Source organism: Xenopus tropicalis, chromosome 4, assembly GCF_000004195.4.
Source record: "Xenopus tropicalis strain Nigerian chromosome 4, UCB_Xtro_10.0, whole genome shotgun sequence".
NCBI classification, from domain to species: Eukaryota; Metazoa; Chordata; class Amphibia; order Anura; family Pipidae; genus Xenopus; species Xenopus tropicalis.
The window spans coordinates 80,329,182-80,348,055 of NC_030680.2; the positions used below are offsets into that span (position 1 = coordinate 80,329,182).

The following is an 18,874-nucleotide window of genomic DNA, read 5'->3' on the forward strand; positions in this document are numbered from 1 at the left end:
GATTTTTCTGAGAAAGAAAGTTAGACACCCAAACAACATGTTTACACATCCTGTGTTTCTTTTGATAGAGGACTCAGTGCAGCTTTTCTGTGAGTGCTTATGGCTGTATTCACATAGACCTTTGTGATAAAGCTGATTAGTTTTTACCTTTCCTTCTCCTTTAGAGATCACGTAATACTTTATTATTCCCAATGTACTGTACTGTAAATTACTATACAGGTATAGGATCTGTCATTTGGATCAGCATACCTTAAGTCTGACAAAAATCATTTAAATGTTGAATAAACCCAATAGCTTGCAAAGTTTTATTTGTTTTTTTTTTAATTCTTATGGTTTCTGATCACCGTATGTGAAAATTGTGGTGTGCGAGTTGTGGTTTATTTTATTTATATTTTAGCTGCCAACTCTGTTTCAGAGAATATCCTTTTTGGCAATAAAATTTTCCCAGATAACTTCTCATTGTAATCACTAAAAATCCCCCAAGTATGCCATCATGCAGATGGATGCGAACACTTACAGCATATTGTGGTTAAAAAAAGTTTTTTCATCACCCACCTAACCATAGGCACATACATACCCAAAACATTGTGTATTCCGCTTTACACAATAAACCACCAGGGCTCCTATGTTGAATGGCTCCTGTGTGCGGGCTCTGATTTGTGGTTACGTTACTAATGCACCCCCATACCATCACGGATGCTGGCTTTGGAACTGTGTGGTGAAAACAAGCTGGATGGTCCTTATCTTGGCTTGGACAATCTGACCTCTAAAAAATGGGCATGAACAATAATGCACAAATAACATACAAGAGCACTCTATAGACCAGTGAAAGTATTTAGTGAGCGTCAACTGTTGAAACCTAGGGAAGGCACAAGGTCTAACTGGCCTCCCAGACTCCTACCTCTGTCCCCTGCAATCTTAATCAGTCTTAAACTCTGCTGCCAGGATCCTCCTGCTCACTCTAAAGAGGAAACCTGTTCAGCCTCACTTAAACTCTTTTGCATGGTTGCCTGTTAAGCAAAGGATAGCTTACAAAATCCTTCTGCTAACATTCAAAGCCCTTCACTCCTCTGCTCCTCACTACATTTCTTCACTGGTCTCCCTGCACATTCCTGGTAATCTCCTCCGCTCCTCTCAGAGCCCTCGCCTTTTTACACCATCCACACCCACTATACTCTCTCGTCTTAAACCTTTCTATCTTGCTGCTCTTTACCTCTGGAACTCTATCCCTGAATCCCTACCTAGGGAACACTCACCCACTCTCTTTAAGAAAAAGCTTAGCTGTTACCTTCTGGAGCACTAAAACACTATTTTACCTAGTCCTGCTCTTAAGGGCAAATGTCCATACCTGGTGCACTTTTACCTTCCAATTTGTGCTTGTTTGTTACCCAACCACTTAGAACAGTGCTGTCCAACCGGCGGCCCCCCTCTGTGTGGCCCCCCACCTGTCTGGCTGCTTTGATGGCCTACCTTTGAGTAAGCATTAAATGGTATCAGTACTGAGATTAACTGGCCCCCTGCATGGTTCTCACCTCAGATTCAGGCTGTAATCCCTCTGTATTGTTTAAAAATGTAATCCCCTGTGTTTTTCACACCTTTTAATCCCTGCATTGTTCACCCCCTGCAGTGTTAACACCTCAGACTGTAATCACTCCCATTGTTCACTTCTTCACACCTCAGACATAGGTACTGTAGGCAGAGTATGGCACATACAGCCAGCATAGGGCAGGTAGAGTATGGCACACACAGGCAGCATAGGTCAGGGAGGGTATGGCACACACAGGAAGGGTAGGGCAGGTAGAGTATGGCACACACAGGCAGGGTAGGGCAGGCAGAGTATGGCACACAGAGGCAGCATAGAGAAGGCAGAGTATGGCACACACAGGCAGGGTAGGACAGGCAGAGTATGGCACACACAGACAGCATAGGACAGGCAGAGTGCTGCCTGTGTGTGCCATACTCTGCTTACCCTATGCTGCTTGTGGGAGGTGAACCTGGCAGGGGTTTGTTGTGGGAGTTTGTTAGCAGGTGGAAATAGCCATTAAATGGTCCCTAAGGTGTGTAATTATGTACTGGGGGTTGCTCTGCTATCCACAGGGGAGGAGGAGGCATATGGAATTTAAGGGTATATCTTAATATGACATAATTCTTTCACATATGAATGATGGTTGATATCCCCACAGTAAGGACCAAGCATTTGGGATTTTGCTGTGCTACCACCATTGTGATAAAATAGGTGTGGTTTGAAGTGGGTGTGGTTTCAAAAAGGGGAGTGGTCAAAACTGGCTTCCATTAGTGGCCCTCCACCATGTATGCTAGAGAAATTCTGGCCCTCGGCACCGTAGAAGTTGGACAGCACTGACTTCCTTCCTACTTTGTCTCATACCACATGGCACTTACTCCCTGTGCATTTATATAAATTTATTATAACACTTGTCCTCACTGTGTGTAATTTTGTATTTTGTAAGATTGTACAGCGCTTTATAAATAAAGTTTAAAGTGTATATAACCAATAAAGTTGGTGGCTTCACATTTAATCTTTTATCAACACTAATATTTTTATCTGCAATTAGAGAAGCAGGAATATGCAACTCTGCAATTTCTTGTGAATCTGGGCCTAGAGCACAGCTTGTCCTTCCATCTTATAATTATAAAGGTTAAATTTCAGAATCGCCGGCTTCTGTAACATTTAGTGTTACTTCATGGTCTTTACAGGGAAGCTGCCAGGACTGCAGAGTCAGAGGACCAAATCTTTGGGCTTGTCTAGAGGTAAAATATTTGTTATCGGTTTAATTATTACTATAGGTTATTATAAATATTAACGCAGTTTACTTAAAGTATTTTGTTTCATTTGGCAGAATGGCTGTTCCTATGTTGGTTGTGGAGAATCCCATGTGGACCACAGTACTTTGCATTCTCAGGTATGATTATATGTTTTCAGATTTCTTTTCTTAAACCAATAAGTTGCCCTGTCAGCTGTGCTTCTTTCTCTCTACATGTTCTATTTTCAAATCAAGACGTTAGTTTCTTTATAGAGTGTTTAGGAATTGGTACATTTAGCTTTAGAAGTGTATTCTAGACTTGTGCATTCTCTTGCTGCTGGTTCACTGTCAGTGCCTGTAATGTTACAGTGTATATCTATTGGTAGAGGAACCTCGCACTACAGTGATTTATGTTCCAGGGTGCACAATGTGTAATATTAGGTATAAGTCAAACAAGTAAAAGAAACACAGTTTTTTTGGCACACCTGTCAAGTTTTAAAATATAACTTTTAATTTTATTTACAACTAAAATAGTTTTTAAAAATGGTAAAGCGAAAAAAAGAAAAGGAAGGAAAGATAAAATATATAGTCACACACCCCAGATCTATCCACCGTATTAGGCTTAAATGCCTTTCCAAGGTTGGTAACTATGTTATCACTTTGTTAGTATAGTTATCGAATGTTTCAACAACAATTTGCAAGTAACCTTTGTAGCGATTATTTGGAAGTTTTTTATTATTTCCAAAAGTTACAACCCGCCTTGAAAAAGCAGTAGCGAAACGCGCGTCGGCGTTTCACACCCTAGATCTATGATCCTCTGTGCCGAGGTAATAACCTTCTGAGTAGTAGGCACAGCGGATCTTGTAGCGTATATAATATATTTGGATAATTTAGACCTAGTACCCTAATTGGGGGTTAGCAGAATTGGAAGATGAGGTATAGGCGACCGTTGTGAACAATGATTATGTGGATTATGGTAACCTGTTGCCGAGGTATAGAGTTTAATGTAGTAGGCACAGGTTCCCTTCTATGTTTGAAGTTGTGGTGCTGACAGTGTGGATGCCAATCGGTACCAATGCCTGCTATTGTTGATTAGTGGCGATCGCAATGAATAATTGTTGGTTGTGAAAGCCTGTTGCTGAGGTAAAAAAATCTGAAGTGGTAGGCACAGGCTTTCTTCCCCTTTTTTGGTGTCCGAAGTAAACAAGTTAGAGCTGTATTTACCAGTCGCCGAGGTGTTGAATTGGGGCAGTGGGCGCAGGCCTTCTCTTGTTTGCACATGTAGTCGGGATATCAATTAAGGGCGGCTAAGATCGATTAAATTAGCAGCCCGGGATTCCCTGTGCTGAGGTAATACTGCGGTTGTAAGCACAGGGATACGGGCACCGTAAGGTTTTTTTGAATACTCTCTGGCGGGGTAATGTAATCCACTATACAACTCTGAGATTCAATCGCAGTACGATGGTAATGAACTATAACTAGAATCACAGCGGGAGACTTACCCGAATAATTCCCAGCGTAGGAACTTTGTTATATTGTTTGAAACAAAATAACTGACTTGGCAGCGCCGATACCTAATTTAATGTTAAAATACTAACTAAGGTGATGTAAGATCCCGTGGTAATCTGTGATAAGAAACTACGAGGGGAGTCTGATTCTTACAAATGTAGATTCAATGATTGGCAAACTCTTATGTAATCCGTGAGTTGTAGATACAATAGTTTTTGATTGACAATGACCGAAACATTATTTATCCTAGGGCGTTAACCAAGACCCGCCGGATAATCACCTCAGTGCAATGATATGAGTACGAACAATTAAGTTAATTCTCGGTGTGGGGTAACATACATATATCCCTATTGAAGGGAACGAAGGTATACGTGTTATACAATAAGCTATAAACGCCAGGTTAATTACGGGAATTGACCCGATATGCCATGAAGTTCAGTGCAATATACGTATCCAGTTGAAAATTTAGGAGTCTTTTCAGTAGGCAACTTTGTAAGCGTCATATTAAGCGTCCCACTGGTGGACGAATACGTTGTTAAATACTTACCTTAAGTCGCCAGTATAAAGGTTCCTAAAAAGCGAAATCACACTGACATACAATAATAACCGTATGCAATTATTATGGCGGGGGACACCGCCAAGTTAGTGTTAGATGAAAACTTACCTGTGCTGAATGATTTGAAATGGAATTGGGGTCCATATTAAAAAATAATAACTGGATTGATTAAGATGTCGGAATACACCAAATATAAACAGTGAGACTGACTAAATAATAAGAACCATAAGCAAAATCGAGACAGATGTGAATGATACATACTTTTATTTATCTATCTATTTAAGAGTGAATTCAATCACAGACGGCCGATAACAATACTTACCTCAAAACTGCTGTTCCTATTTGAAAGGAATATTCCTTAAGATACAAATTGTAACTTTTGGAAATAATTAAAAACTTCCAAATAATCGCTACAAAGGTTACTTGCAAATTGTTGTTGAAACATTCGATAACTATACTAACAAAGTGATAACATAGTTACCAACCTTGGAAAGGCATTTAAGCCTAATACGGTGGATAGATCTGGGGTGTGTGACTATATATTTTATCTTTCCTTCCTTTTCTTTTTTTCGCTTTACCATTTTTAAAAACTATTTTAGTTGTAAATAAAATTAAAAGTTATATTTTAAAACTTGACAGGTGTGCCAAAAAAACTGTTTCTTTTACTTGTTTGACTTATATGTAATGTTACAGTGGTGATGGCACTGTAGAAACTGGGGCACCTTACAATGAGCAGCATGTTTTAAAAGGCTAATGTACACCTATGTTCATGTGTTTTTATGCTGTCTGGAACTTGGAATTCTCTAACATTTTCAGTAACTATAGTTAAAAGTTAAAGTCACAGATAAGTGATTTGAAATGCAGAACTTTTTTTTTTTTTTAATTTACTATTATAGGACACCAAGCACTGTCTCACTGTGAATCTTACCACTTTGCGTGTTTGGTGCTACACATGCAGTAAAGAAGTCTTTCTGGATCGGAAGTTATCCACTCAGCCTACTTCAGCAAAACTTCAGGATAGTCATACCCAGGTAGGGAACTCATATGGGTGGCATTTTTAGAAGTATCGGGAAGTTTGAGGTAAGGGTAGCAAAACCTTCCAGAGCTTAGCTGAAACGTGTCGCTGTGCCAAACAAAATCCTACCCAGTGCTAACCTCCTGTTCCATAAGTCACCCCCTACCTTCTCCCAGCTCTATGTTACTGAGTTTTGTCAGTTAGTGACTCACCATGGCATTATTTCCAACACCTCAGTGTTTGAAGCTAAGGCTGAAGTCACACATGGCTATTTCTAGGCCTGTGGAAGAAAGCAGGCTTAAAATCAGCCACTGTGCTGGCTTTAGCCTCCTATCTTGCCTGCACCTGGAACCATTATACCTGGGCCGACACAATGGTTCCAGGTGCAGGCAAGGTAGGTTGCTAAGTATTGGGCGAAGGCACACGGATGATTAATCGCATCAACTTTTTTTTTTCTAGAAAAAACGGTCACAACGCCTTACCCACTGTAGATTTCTATTGCATGTCATTTGCGCTGCTCAGCTTAGTTGTTGCACCTACTAATTGCCGTATGTGCTTTCGCCCTTACAGGATTAGAAGTTATATGCTGGAGGACAAGTGTAAACAGAGCAGACCACCTCATTTTTTCTGTATTAGAGCTTAGATTATCAGTACTTTTTTTTTGTTTTTTTGAACATGTTATTAAATAGGTCCTATACCTTTTTTTTAACGACAACCAATAACATTTCTTTCCCCATCCCCAGTGGCAGTGTTTCAACAATGGCACATAACGTTTGAAAAAAATATATTTTTCTTTTTATTTATATAAAACTGTTTCAAATGTGGGCTGTTTTTGTTTGGTATATTTTTGAGACCTGTGTACAGATTTCCTTTAACTGTTTTGCTTTTTGTTTAAAACCAAGTCTGTCTTTTCCTTAATTTGTGTATTAGGAAATTGAATTATAATTTTTCTCTTTTGCACAAAGGAATCTAAAATGTCTTCAAGCCTTACCTTAAAGATTCCTGCAGCAGTTGTGTCTGAGAACCTAGATATTGAGCTGGAAGAGGAAGATGAACTGAAAACAAGAGGTATAATTATTTTAATTATTGCCAGTTTAAAGCTGTTCCCCTTGTAGGTTGTTTTTAACCAATCTGCCTTAGGGTAATGGCACATACTATTTTGCTGGTGGTAAAGCAAAACAAATTCCAGTGGTTATTGGATTCATATGTTTAGCACCAATGATATCTACCACTTGACAAGAAAAGAAAAAAGCCTTTACTATGCACAAATCCAGTGACAACAACTGAAATAAGTGTTGCCCATAAATACAGCCTCTGTAACTGCACTGAAAGAGGTCAGTAAAGAAGACTTTTTGCAGAGAGCTAAATTTGGACTCATTACAACTTTGGTCAAAGGTGCACCTCAGTATACTTTACCCAGCGCAAGTATTATCAACCTGAGAAACGCTTCTTTTTTTAGGCTTTAGTTCAACAAACTGTGCAAAAAAGATCCCAAACTAAACACAACATAATATTCCGTATGTGATTTGCACACAGAAACCATGAGTATGGTAACCACAGCTTTGCAAAGCTACATGCCTAGATCAGATCTAAACAGCTACAATCTACATGTATAACCACATAATGCTTTCTAGAGACTTGTGAACAAACACCTTAAAGGAGAAGGAAAGTCATTTTGGCATATACTGCCAATAGATTTGCCATATTAGTGCCACCTAGAACACTATATTTATTCTGCATACCATACCTGATTAAAAGAGCCCTAGAAGCTCCCTCAGTTTGTTTAAGACAGAGAGGGAGTTTTTAGCATTCTTGTGGGATGGGGAGCAGAAAAATCCTTCATTCCCTGGGCTAGAGTCTGCAGCTCTCCTCTCTCCTGAGAGAGAAAGTCAGACACCCGAACAACATGTTTACAAAAAAGGACACAAGAAATCCTGTGTTTTTTTTGATAGAGGACTCAGTGCAGCTTTTCTGTGAGTGCTTATGGCTGTATTTACATAGGCCTTTCTGATAAAGATTACTTAGTTTTACCTTTCCTTCTCCTTTAAGAGGGAAAGCCTACTTTACAAGAATGCCAAAGGCTTACAATAGCAATGAATACAGATTCAATCCTTGATCTACCACCACCTTACAATGAACAGTCCTTTCACTTTTGTAACTGTGTATGATAAATTTGAATAAATCTTAAAGCTGCTAGATTGTCTATTCAAAATTATTTCTTGACAGGTCTAACTGGATTAAAAAACATTGGAAACACTTGTTATATGAATGCAGCTTTACAGGCATTGTCCAACTGGTAAGAAATCTCTATCTTGCTCTTGGTGACCGTGCAGTGTATTTGATGGAAACAGAGAATTAACAGAATTAAATTTGTTTTTTTTCTATTGACAGCCCTCCTCTTACACATTATTTCCTTGACTGTGGAGGACTGGCTCGCACAGATAAAAAACCGGCATTATGTAAAAGTTACCAGAAACTGATGTCCGATATATGGCATAAAAACAGGTATGATATGAAACTGCTCAAGTGCATGTCTTGGAATTTTGGAATATATTGGAATTTATTTTACTGTGGATTGTTGCACTGGATTTGGCTCCTGAACAAACAGGGTGATTTTAACCCTGTCCAACCTAGACAAAGCTCCATAAGAATTGAATGGATTGGTACACGGTATTAGGATAGTGTAAAAAATGATCTAAGGTTTGCTAGTTATTTACTTGCATATTAACATGCATCTGATGATATAATACATGAGTGAACAGTTGCTCAGTTCTGCATCTTGTTAGATTTACAATTACATACTTTTTTTACACTGCAAATTTGACCATAAAGTGTTTAATTCAGGGATGCAGGGGTTGTTCTGATGCTTGTTAATGTTACAAAATTATGTTCTTTATATCTAGAGTTTAGAATAGCCTTTTCAAGTAAAATAATCTGCATGAAGTGATATGTTTTTTTTGTAATTATGGCTTTTCTGTCTAAATTTTTCTTTTCCTCAGTGTTATACTGTAAGTTTACCTTGCTGCTTTTGTTTTTTAAAACTTACTTTCTGTTTACTATTTAAACAGTTAATCTAAAATTATACAAATAGAAATAAAGAGAATTATTTTCAGTCTACAGTGCAATGATCTACAATGGGTTTTATGTTTGACACTTCTTAGAAGCAATGATTAAAGTGGCAGCAATTTCAGCATTTCACTTACCATTTGGTTAGCTGTGGGCAACTTTTGGAACCTTTCATATCCATTAGTGGGAAGCAGCCTGTAACAATGTTTACTGTTAAGTGAGTGTGATAAGTTCCCATGTACTATAGCCCTTAGGGCATTGGCAAGTGGGGTAATTCTATGTGTTTTTTTTTTTTTTTTTTTGCCTTAGCAGTTTCCACCTTGGTGGACCCATTTTTCCGATCGACTATCACCTGAATTTCCCATGATCACGATGCATTGTTTCTTTTGTATTTAAGCTGCATTGTTTATTCTTATTTTACAGGCCAGGCTTTGTTATTCCGACAAATTTGTTTCAGGGAATTAAGTCTGTAAATCCTACATTTCGGGGCTACTCACAGCAGGTACAGGCTTTTTTTCCCCTGATTATCCAGTTCTGTTACGTTTTTGCTTTATTATGAAGTAGAAGCAGTGATTTATATAGCTGCGTGGTTTTTTTACAGGCATCTACTCTTAGGAACACCAGTAGTTCTCTACAACTGAATGGCAGATGCTAATGCAGACCCAAAGCAAACTGTGCCATACAGTAACTTGACATATAACTGCATTAAATGTAATTATTATACAACACCCTATATTGGCAGTCAGTATTGATAAAGGGCCAATTGGTGTGCAAACATTGCTATGCAAACTGCTGTTATGTGCCCATGATTGTCAATAAAGGCGGTTTTATGGAAATCAACTGGTGCTGTTCTGTTTTGGAGTTTGTGACTATGACCGCTGGACTTGACCAGTGAAAAGCATGCACCTAAGACCACCATCGGGGGGCATGGGGGGGGGGGACAGTTGTTCCAGGCCTAGTGGGGTTTTGGGTGTCTGGCTGTGCTGCACTTTAATTAGCCGGGCCCCCCTGCTCTCAGTGAATAGCAGACTTTGGCAGGGAGGGTGGAAGCTTCTGTGTCTGTGTTTTTTTCCCCCCAACAAACATTTTCTACACTTGTCTGTCAGTGAAGTCTGTCCAAATGGAAATTGGATAGAGTGGAGGGGAAGTTCACACTTCACCCATCTACACTGCCACCGGCTCTCTGGCTTCTCTTTTTTTTAGGTGCGCACCCTGAAGCCCCATCCCTTTTGTAACAATATTGCGGGGCGGGCGCGGGTCTATAAATAAAGGAAGGAAGCCAGGGTTTGGTTGGGAGCGGGCGGGTTAGGGTCCGGTGCAGGTCGAGAAAATCTTGACCTGTACATCTCTACTCCCTACCCAATTCTGCACATTACTGACAGCAGGTGTCCTGGCTAATCCAAGTGCAGCACAGCAGGGCCCCCCTTAAGTTATGAGAGAGTGGGAGTTACAGCAAATTATTTAAAGGAAAAATCAAAAACTAAGCATAAGGTTCTCCATTAAAAAGAAAACTATGTCTAATATACGTTTATTTAAAAAAGAATACTGTTTTAATAAAAAAAATGCAATCCCTTGCTTGTGATTTCCACCCTTTACTCCATTAGCTGTGGTTATGGATTGTACAAATCCTAAGGCAGCTGCAGGCTGGGCAGCAGTGAAACGATAGGCGCGGTTATTTTATGTCTTTGCGTCTCACTAAAGCTAACCTCGGTTAGAAACAACCTGCATGCCGCTTTCCTGCCACCCCGAACTTGGGATGGATGATGGTAATGCTGCAAGCACAGTCTAAAGATTTGTGCAATTAGAAATCAGAGCTAGTAGAGTGAAGGGGGAATTGCAGGTAAAGCATCATGTTGTTTAGAAAAACAGGATGGATTTTAACCACTAGGCTCTTGGGGTGAGGGGATTATTTTGTTGTACGGGGCCTGTGATTTCTGTCGGCAACCCTGCATGCACCTATAAAAAAAATCTTACAGGCTGTGCTGAATACTGGCATAATACAGTTTTTATTTACAGCCGCTGTAAATAATGTTTATTCTTCACTTGGAAACTGGAAATGTTTCTTCTTAAGTGTTCCATGAATGTAAATTTCATTGTAAAACATTCTAATTTTTTATTAGGATGCTCAAGAATTCCTTCGCTGTTTAATGGATGTTTTACATGAGGAACTTAAGGAACAGATTGTAGAGGTGGAAGAGGATGCCCAGACTGGTATTGTTGAAGAGAATTTGGATGAGGACAAAAGCCAGTCAGACAATGATTTTCATTCTTGCGATTCAGGTTCTAGCAGTGATCATGCAGAAAGTGAAAGTCGAAAGTTATCGGAGGAACTTACTGAGTCAACTATGTTAATTCATGAGGATCAGAAGGATGTAGAAAGTTGCAAAACCTGGCAAAAGGAGAAAAAGTTTTCTAATAACCTTAACCAAAACCACTTCTTGCAGGATTTTGAAAAAAACATTCAGAGCACAATAGAAGAAAGTGAATGTCTCAAGCAAGAAACTGTGAAAGTGCAGATCCAAAGCAAAGCTGCAGGTGAATAGAAGAGCTTCTGAAGATACATAAGTGTTTTCTAAAAAAAAAAAATAAGGTGGAAGGTGGCACTGACTGCAAACTGATTGCAACTGTTTATATTTCTTGGTTTGCAGATTTTACTGCTGAAGTTAACATGAATGACCTGCCTACTTCACAGACTCCCTTGCTAAATGAAGGAGCAACTACACACTTGTCAAGTAGTCCACCAAAACCTGGCGCTGTTTGGACAGGTCACAAAAAAGGTATTACAAACCTGAGGAAAAAATAGTACAGTGTATATGAATTTACAAATTAGTTATTGACTTATTAAAAGAGACGGAAAGGCTAAATAAATGGCGGTGCCAAATCTTAGGTATAAGTATAAATATTTTTAAAGAGCTCAGCTAGTAATAGAATGACCTATTCCTAGCAGTTTTGCAACTTGTCTTTATTATTTATTCTGTATTTTTTTTTTTTATAGTTATTTGCCTTCCTCTTCTACCTCTTTACAGCTTTCAAATGGGGGGACACTGACCATAGCAGGCAAAAGTTATTGCTCTGTAAGGCTACAATTCTGTTGCTACTTATTTACTTATTCAGTCCCTCTACTATACTTATTACAGTCTCTTATTCAAACCACTTGAAAATAAGACCCTAGCTACCAATGGCTGCTGAAATAACAAACTGGAGAGGTGCTAAACCGAAAGCTAAATAACTGGAAAACATAAACATTAAGGAAATGGAGTTGCAAACTGTCTCAAAATATCGCTGTCTATATCACATTAAAAGTGAACTACCCTTTAAAGAGAGCCCTCCTTATTCTGTTTTTCCAGAGCAAAAACATTTTTAATACATGCTGCTTTAAAGTGCAGAATACAAACGAGCATGCATAATGAATTCAAGAAATGCGGGAGGGTTGCTATGAAGGAAACTTAAAATAATGTTGGACAGGAGGGTATGTTTGATGGGTTATGGCTGCTGACTGTGGGATGCGACACTGCAAGCCTAAGCTTCTTTCTAAAGGATCTAAAGATTCTATACGCTTATCTATTTTAATATATTTTCATTCTCCTACTTTATCATAATTTATTTTGTTTTTCTGTTCTAGTTCCAGGCTTGTGCCCTGCCAAAAAGAGAAAGCAGAAGAAATATCACAGTGTAATAGCAGACATTTTTGATGGCACAATAGTGAGCTCCGTTCAGTGCTTAACATGTGACAGAGTAAGTTTTCCTTATCTAACACAGTGGGGTTACTTGTAATCTAATTGGTTAAAATGACAATCTTCTTTGATGTTCACGAATAGATGATGGCAATACAACAATCATTGGATAACCATAGCATCTTGTGAACCTTAGAATAATTTATGTATTTTACTTCATAATACTTACAGGGCAAGTTTACACAAAATACATTAGATTGAAATTGTTCTTCAATTTGTTTTTTGTGCTTCAGTTTTTAATTTTTTTTAACTGTGCTGAGGCTGTGCCCACTAAAATGTAAATTCTGTCTGTTGCCTGGGGGAATGATTCCAGCAACCTAGAATGTATATTATAAAGTAATTTAATTTTAACTAATGTTATTAATAATGTATTACTTGTTTATTATAATATATTCAGCCTCTCTCCATGTCATCCTCAAAATGATCTGTGTAAGTTATGCAGCACTTTACAATAATACACTGACATGTAATGACAGGCACAGCATCTGCCTGAGTGCAGCTACACACAGGAGTGTATAGGAGTGGATCCACTTTTCTCAACTTGCCCACAAAATGCTGGTAGAGAGTAGCGGACCGCACTCCCAGTGTGCCCTCGCCCTAAAGGTTTCACAGTAACACATTAAATTTAATCTGAAAACTGGAGATCTGAAAATTCCAAATGAAAACAACAATAACAAAAAAAATTTGAGAGATCTACCAATTAATAATAAGTACTGTATCCCTTAGTTCACTAGTGTGAACACAGCAATGGCATGCAGAGGTAGTGCTCTCAAAACATAGCACTGGCTTCCAGGATGTTTCATAATTAAATCTCAATGGTTTGATTTTTTGATAAAAATATGATTCTTTTAAATATCTAACATCTATGTGCATAAGAAATGTATAAATAATTTGGGTGCTTAGCCTTTTCCTCATACACAAATAGTATTTTAAACAGTTTGGAGTTGCCATGGCCAACAGGGAGTCTTTTCAGCTTGCCTGTTTAAAATCCTTCAGGGAACCACAGTCAAGCTCCTGCCAATGTTTCATTCTAAACAGAAAAGCTCTTTGGAACACTGGCATCCTGTGCAGGGCAAAATCACAGCTGCTAAAACACAATAAGCAATTCTGCATAGTTTTGCATAGATCTTATCGACATTCATAGCCCTAAGTGTTCTCTTTGTGTAATAAAATCTTTGTGTGGCATTCTAGGATGAAGAAATATTTTTGTATTGCATTTATTGGAATTCTGGGAATTGGATAAATGTGCCAACAATTGTATTCTTGATAATTATTGGTTTCAGGTGACCCACAATGACTCACAGTATCACTTTTTGGTTATTTTCTTGTGTTTTGTTCCAAATCAGGTGTCTGTAACTTTGGAAACATTCCAGGACCTGTCCTTGCCAATCCCAGGTAAAGAAGACCTTGCAAAGCTGCATTCTTCAAGCCACCAGAGCTCACTGGTCAAAGCAGGGTCATGTGGAGAAGCATATGCCCCCCAGGGATGGATTGCCTTTTTTCTGGAATATTTTAAAAGGTAGGAAAAATATTATTTATTATGAACAATATTTCTAAGCACAATTACATTGTATTAAGTAAAACCTTAGGATTACTGTAATAAGATTTTTCTCTATTCTGTTTTAGTTGGTTTTGGGGACCTACAGTTACCCTTCAAGATTGCCTAGCTGCATTTTTTGCCAGGGATGAGCTTAAAGGTGAGTAATATACTTTTACATTGTTTTATAGAGACCATCACTGAGAAACTGTGTTCTAGGGTTGCTTACATATTAGTGCATGAACAAATGACAGCACCTTCCTATAATACTTAGTAAAGTAATTCTGTATGCAGCACTGGGAGGAGGTGTATTCCAATGTTAATGCACAAATGGGAGTAAGCTTAAACGAGCATAACATATCAGTTTTTTTGTCTATCACAAATATAGAAGCAACCCACAATGGTGTCAACTTGTATTTCTATATGCTAAAAGAAAGAAGGTTCCTAATCATTTTGAATAGCATTGTGAAAAAAGTGGTGGAAATGAAAACAAAGCAATAACACTGTTCTTGTAGCAGGTTGTTTGTTATACAAGTATTTTTAAGAGTGTTAAGGTCCCCATACACGGGCTGATAGTAGCTGCCGATATTGGTCCCTTGGACCGATTCGGCAGCTAATCGGACCGTGTATGGGCACTTCCGAACGGGCCTGCCCAACCGATATCTGGCCTGAAATCGGCCAGATCTCGATTGGCGGTCTCCGGACTGATTTTACCAAGGCCATCATTATAATTTGATCGTTTGGGTAGAATCAGATGTTCTATGAGTTGTTGCTGTTACAGATGGTTAATCTGAAAACCTCCACCATTTAGTAGACGTGCCTACTTACAAAGCAGTGGTTGGAGGTGTTGCCTGTAGTTATCTTAAGCAGATCCCTCCTTTTTTCAGATTCCAATAAAAAGATAAAAATCCAAATAGTATAATACTGTTTAATATATAATATCATTAAAACAAATTACACTCACATTTAGGCTGATTGGGATCAATCAAATAAAATACACCAGTTCGCAAGGCTACTGTCCCATTCCAGAGGAGAATCCTGCACCTGTGACGTCACTCTCACAGGACTCATTTGCTTTTAGCCTTGTTAGTTCAAGGCTTTTTAGGAAGATGATAATTTCATCTTAGTTGCCATACCAGTTTCTATTAGAAAAGCCTTTCTAAATGTTTACCATAGATATCCGAGGATTTATTATATAAAGGCCTCCGTATATGCAGTTTTTTATTTTTTTTTAATCAAGAAACACTTCTTAAAGGAGAACTATACCCCGCGCTATAAAAGCCCCCTTAACTAGCCCTGCCTTGACTCCCCCTCACCTATCCCAAACCTAAAAGAGCAGAGTAGTGCAACTGCGTACCTGGCCGACATCTTCCCTGCAAGTGAACAGTCTTCGGGTCTCACCGCCGACACGGACCCTGCTTGCGCATGCGCAGTTTAAGCAGATTTCCGATTAGGGAGAGGTGAGGGGGAGCAATGCAGTGCTAGTTAAGGGGGCTTTTATAGCGCGGGGGGGTTAAGTTCTTAAAAGCATCAGAGATTCAAAATCGCAAAGATTTGTCTAACACTTTGTTGCAGAAACTGGTCTTGTTATATATTGGTAACTTTCTTTGATGCATTAGTTGCTATTTTGGTTTATGAATTGTAATATAACCAGAAGCACACCAGACTGGTATCTACATAAAGAAATATTTTTATTCATATTTGACCAAATAGTAAAGTCAAAAGGGATATATAATACTTAATCTTGTCGTTTTTCATATATGGGTGAAATTTTTTCCTTCCTTGCCTTATTATTCTCAATTAAATGTATAACAGAGCTTTGACATCATTATTTAAGACACAGATAATACTTTACTATACGTTTTACTATCCCCCTTCTGGCTGTGCGTCTGCCTCTCCATGTACTTTGTTTATAGAGAGGGTTATCGATGTACACTTAGCTCTAATACATCATTGTTCTGTGATTTCTTTGCCTATATAATGTATTAAAGCAGTCTTTAAAAATAAATATATTGAATAAACGTATTTAAAAGTTGTAATATAACCAGAAGCACACCATTTCATAAATGGTACATAATTATTTGGTGAAAATGTGTAGAGAGTTTCTATGACATGGAACTTAAATCAGATTTAATTTCTGCAATGATTCCACTTTTTTTAGTTTTGTTAAAGTTTTATTCTGTTGTATATTCAGTAGGGTATGAATACTTAGCTTTGTGTGTGTGTATTCATTATCTGTGTGTTTTACCTATACTCGGGGAAATGCTGCCATATTGTATTCTTTAACTGATATGAAAAAATACAGGAGTATATTTTCCTGCAGCAAATTAATATGTCCAAACAATTGATTTCTTAATTTTTTTTACACAGGTGATAACATGTACAGCTGTGAAAAATGCAAAAAGTAAGTTGTTAAATGTTTCTTGGCATGCTTACTTGTGCAAAATGATCTTGTACATGTACTACATAATTTTAGTAATATACTGTGTACTGTGCCCAGTTTTCCACCAGTGTTTGTGTGCTGTAAAGTCATTTTAGAGATTGCTCTTGTAAATGTAAGTAATTGCAGTTGTAAATGTAAGCATTGGAAGGCCCTATAACCAGGCCAACAAGCTGCTTACTTAGTTGGGGGGTTAACAGCAGCCTTTAGCGGCATACATATCGCCACCTTTACTCTGTTTATATTTTGTTGTAAAATCTTTTTGAATGGGAATACAATTGAACCTTTTATTGTTTGACTTATTCTTGACAGGTTAAGGAATGGTGTCAAGTTCTGCAAAGTACAGAAATTTCCAGAGGTATGCTGATTAGTCTTCTTTCAAAATCTAACTGTGCTTGCTAATAACACTCTAGCAAACAATATAGAATGTATGCTTTCCTATTACTCTTTTAAAGGCCAAGGAAAGGCAGATTTCCTCTGGAAAAAATGCATTGTTCCAGGAACGAAGTAGTAGGGGCACAGTGCCCCTTCTCCATATTACTTTCATTTCCCAAGTGTCCCTGGTGCAGACTTTGGGTTGCACATCTGAAAATTTTTACTGTACTGCGTATTTGTGAGTCCATGTCTGAAGAGGGATGTCTGGGAAAGTTGGTAAGAAGAAGGTGATGCAACAAATGTATTAGTCTACATCTAAACTACAGATGCCTGCTACTTTTACTTTGGCTGGTGCATTTTCTCCTGAAATAATGTAGTTTTCATATTACCAAAATGTTTTGGTTTTTACAGATCCTTTGTATCCATCTAAAGAGATTTCGACATGAACTAATGTTCTCCACCAAAATTGGCACACATGTTTCCTTTCCTCTGGAGGGTTTGGATCTTCAACCATTTCTTGCTAAAGACAGCCCCAGTCAAATAGTTACCTATGATCTTTTGTCTGTAATCTGCCACCATGGAACTGCCAGCAGTAAGTATTGTTATTAATGCTGTATCAAATTTATGAAACACAAAACTAATTTCTACAGTCACAATGTCATTAAAAAAATTATACAAACCTTTGTAAACCTATGTAGCAAACCTAAAAAAGTCAGAGCTCCTCTGCCAAGTTTTTGCTCTCTTGCAGTTGAGCTAAGTGCTTCTTTAGTTCTTTCCTTTGTTTATGATTATTAATTGTAAGAATTTACTAAATTCAGTGTTTAGTTCTGAATTCTATAGAATCCCAGCACAATTCACGTTTGGCCAAATCCTTAAATTGAAACCCTTAAAGTCATGCAACTTTAGAGTTCTAGACCAGTGCTGTCCAACTTCTGTGGTACCGAGGGCCGGACTTTTTCTGGCCTACATTGTGGAGGGCCGCTAATGGAAGCCAGTTTTGACCACTCCCCTTTTTTAAATCGCACCCACTTCAAACCCCACCCATGTTATCACAAGAGATTTTAAGACCATACCCACATTAAAGGTGGCCATCCACGCACCGATAATATTGTACGAAACCTTGTGTATGGCCAGCTTAATAGTGGTAGTGCAGCAAAAACCCAAATGGTTGGTGCTCACTGTAGGGATATCACCCTTCATTTATATATGAAATACCCTGGAATCCTTATGCCTCCTCCTCCCCCATGGATAGCACAGCCACGCCCAGCACATAATTACACACCTTAGGGATCATATAATGACTATTTCCAACTGCTAACAAATTCCCAGAACAAACCCCTGCCAGGTTCACCTCCCGCAGGCAGAGTATGGCACACACAGGCAGCATGGGGCAGGAAGAATATGATACACAGGCAGTACTAGTGTGTACTGTGTGTGCCAATACCAATATAATATACAACGTTGTATAATGGAATTCAGTAACTGGGCAGTGGCCCTTATGACATGGATGTATAATTGCCTTTATATTCTATTGGGATTAAAGGGATACTGACACTTAAAATTAAACTGTTTTTAAATATATTTTAAATTTTTTTGCATTAAATTTTGCCATAAAAGTACTTCCAGATGCTTCTACATTACCAATCTTATCCCCCATGTTCTTTTATGAGGGGGCTGTCATATCTGTGCAGCAGTAGTCCGTTCGCATTAGAAGATACTTCAAGTAACAATTGCTTACAAAAGGAATCCTTTCCATGAAAAATTATTAACATTATTAACTTTTTATGTACATTAATATTTTGAAAAGTGTTTTTTTTTTTTGTCAGTATCACTTTAACAGAAAACCATTCTGCTACACATTATTCCTATAATATATAATC

The 18,874-nt window shown here is 38.2% G+C and overlaps 1 protein-coding gene across 2 annotated transcripts in view; it reads left to right on the forward strand.

Moving 5' to 3' along the window:
- usp33 (ubiquitin specific peptidase 33) overlaps positions 1 to 18,874 on the forward strand; it is a 39,032-nt gene that overhangs the window by 6,219 nt on the left and 13,939 nt on the right. For both annotated transcript variants that reach the window (XM_012961073.3, NM_001016228.2), the window contains 15 exon segments: positions 2,716 to 2,769; positions 2,859 to 2,921; positions 5,724 to 5,858; positions 6,808 to 6,910; positions 8,069 to 8,138; positions 8,234 to 8,347; positions 9,332 to 9,410; positions 11,029 to 11,443; positions 11,557 to 11,685; positions 12,531 to 12,643; positions 13,989 to 14,161; positions 14,269 to 14,339; positions 16,550 to 16,583; positions 16,932 to 16,977; positions 17,406 to 17,586. In XM_012961073.3, the coding sequence (XP_012816527.1) occupies positions 2,716 to 2,769; positions 2,859 to 2,921; positions 5,724 to 5,858; positions 6,808 to 6,910; positions 8,069 to 8,138; positions 8,234 to 8,347; positions 9,332 to 9,410; positions 11,029 to 11,443; positions 11,557 to 11,685; positions 12,531 to 12,643; positions 13,989 to 14,161; positions 14,269 to 14,339; positions 16,550 to 16,583; positions 16,932 to 16,977; positions 17,406 to 17,586 (1,780 nt within the window).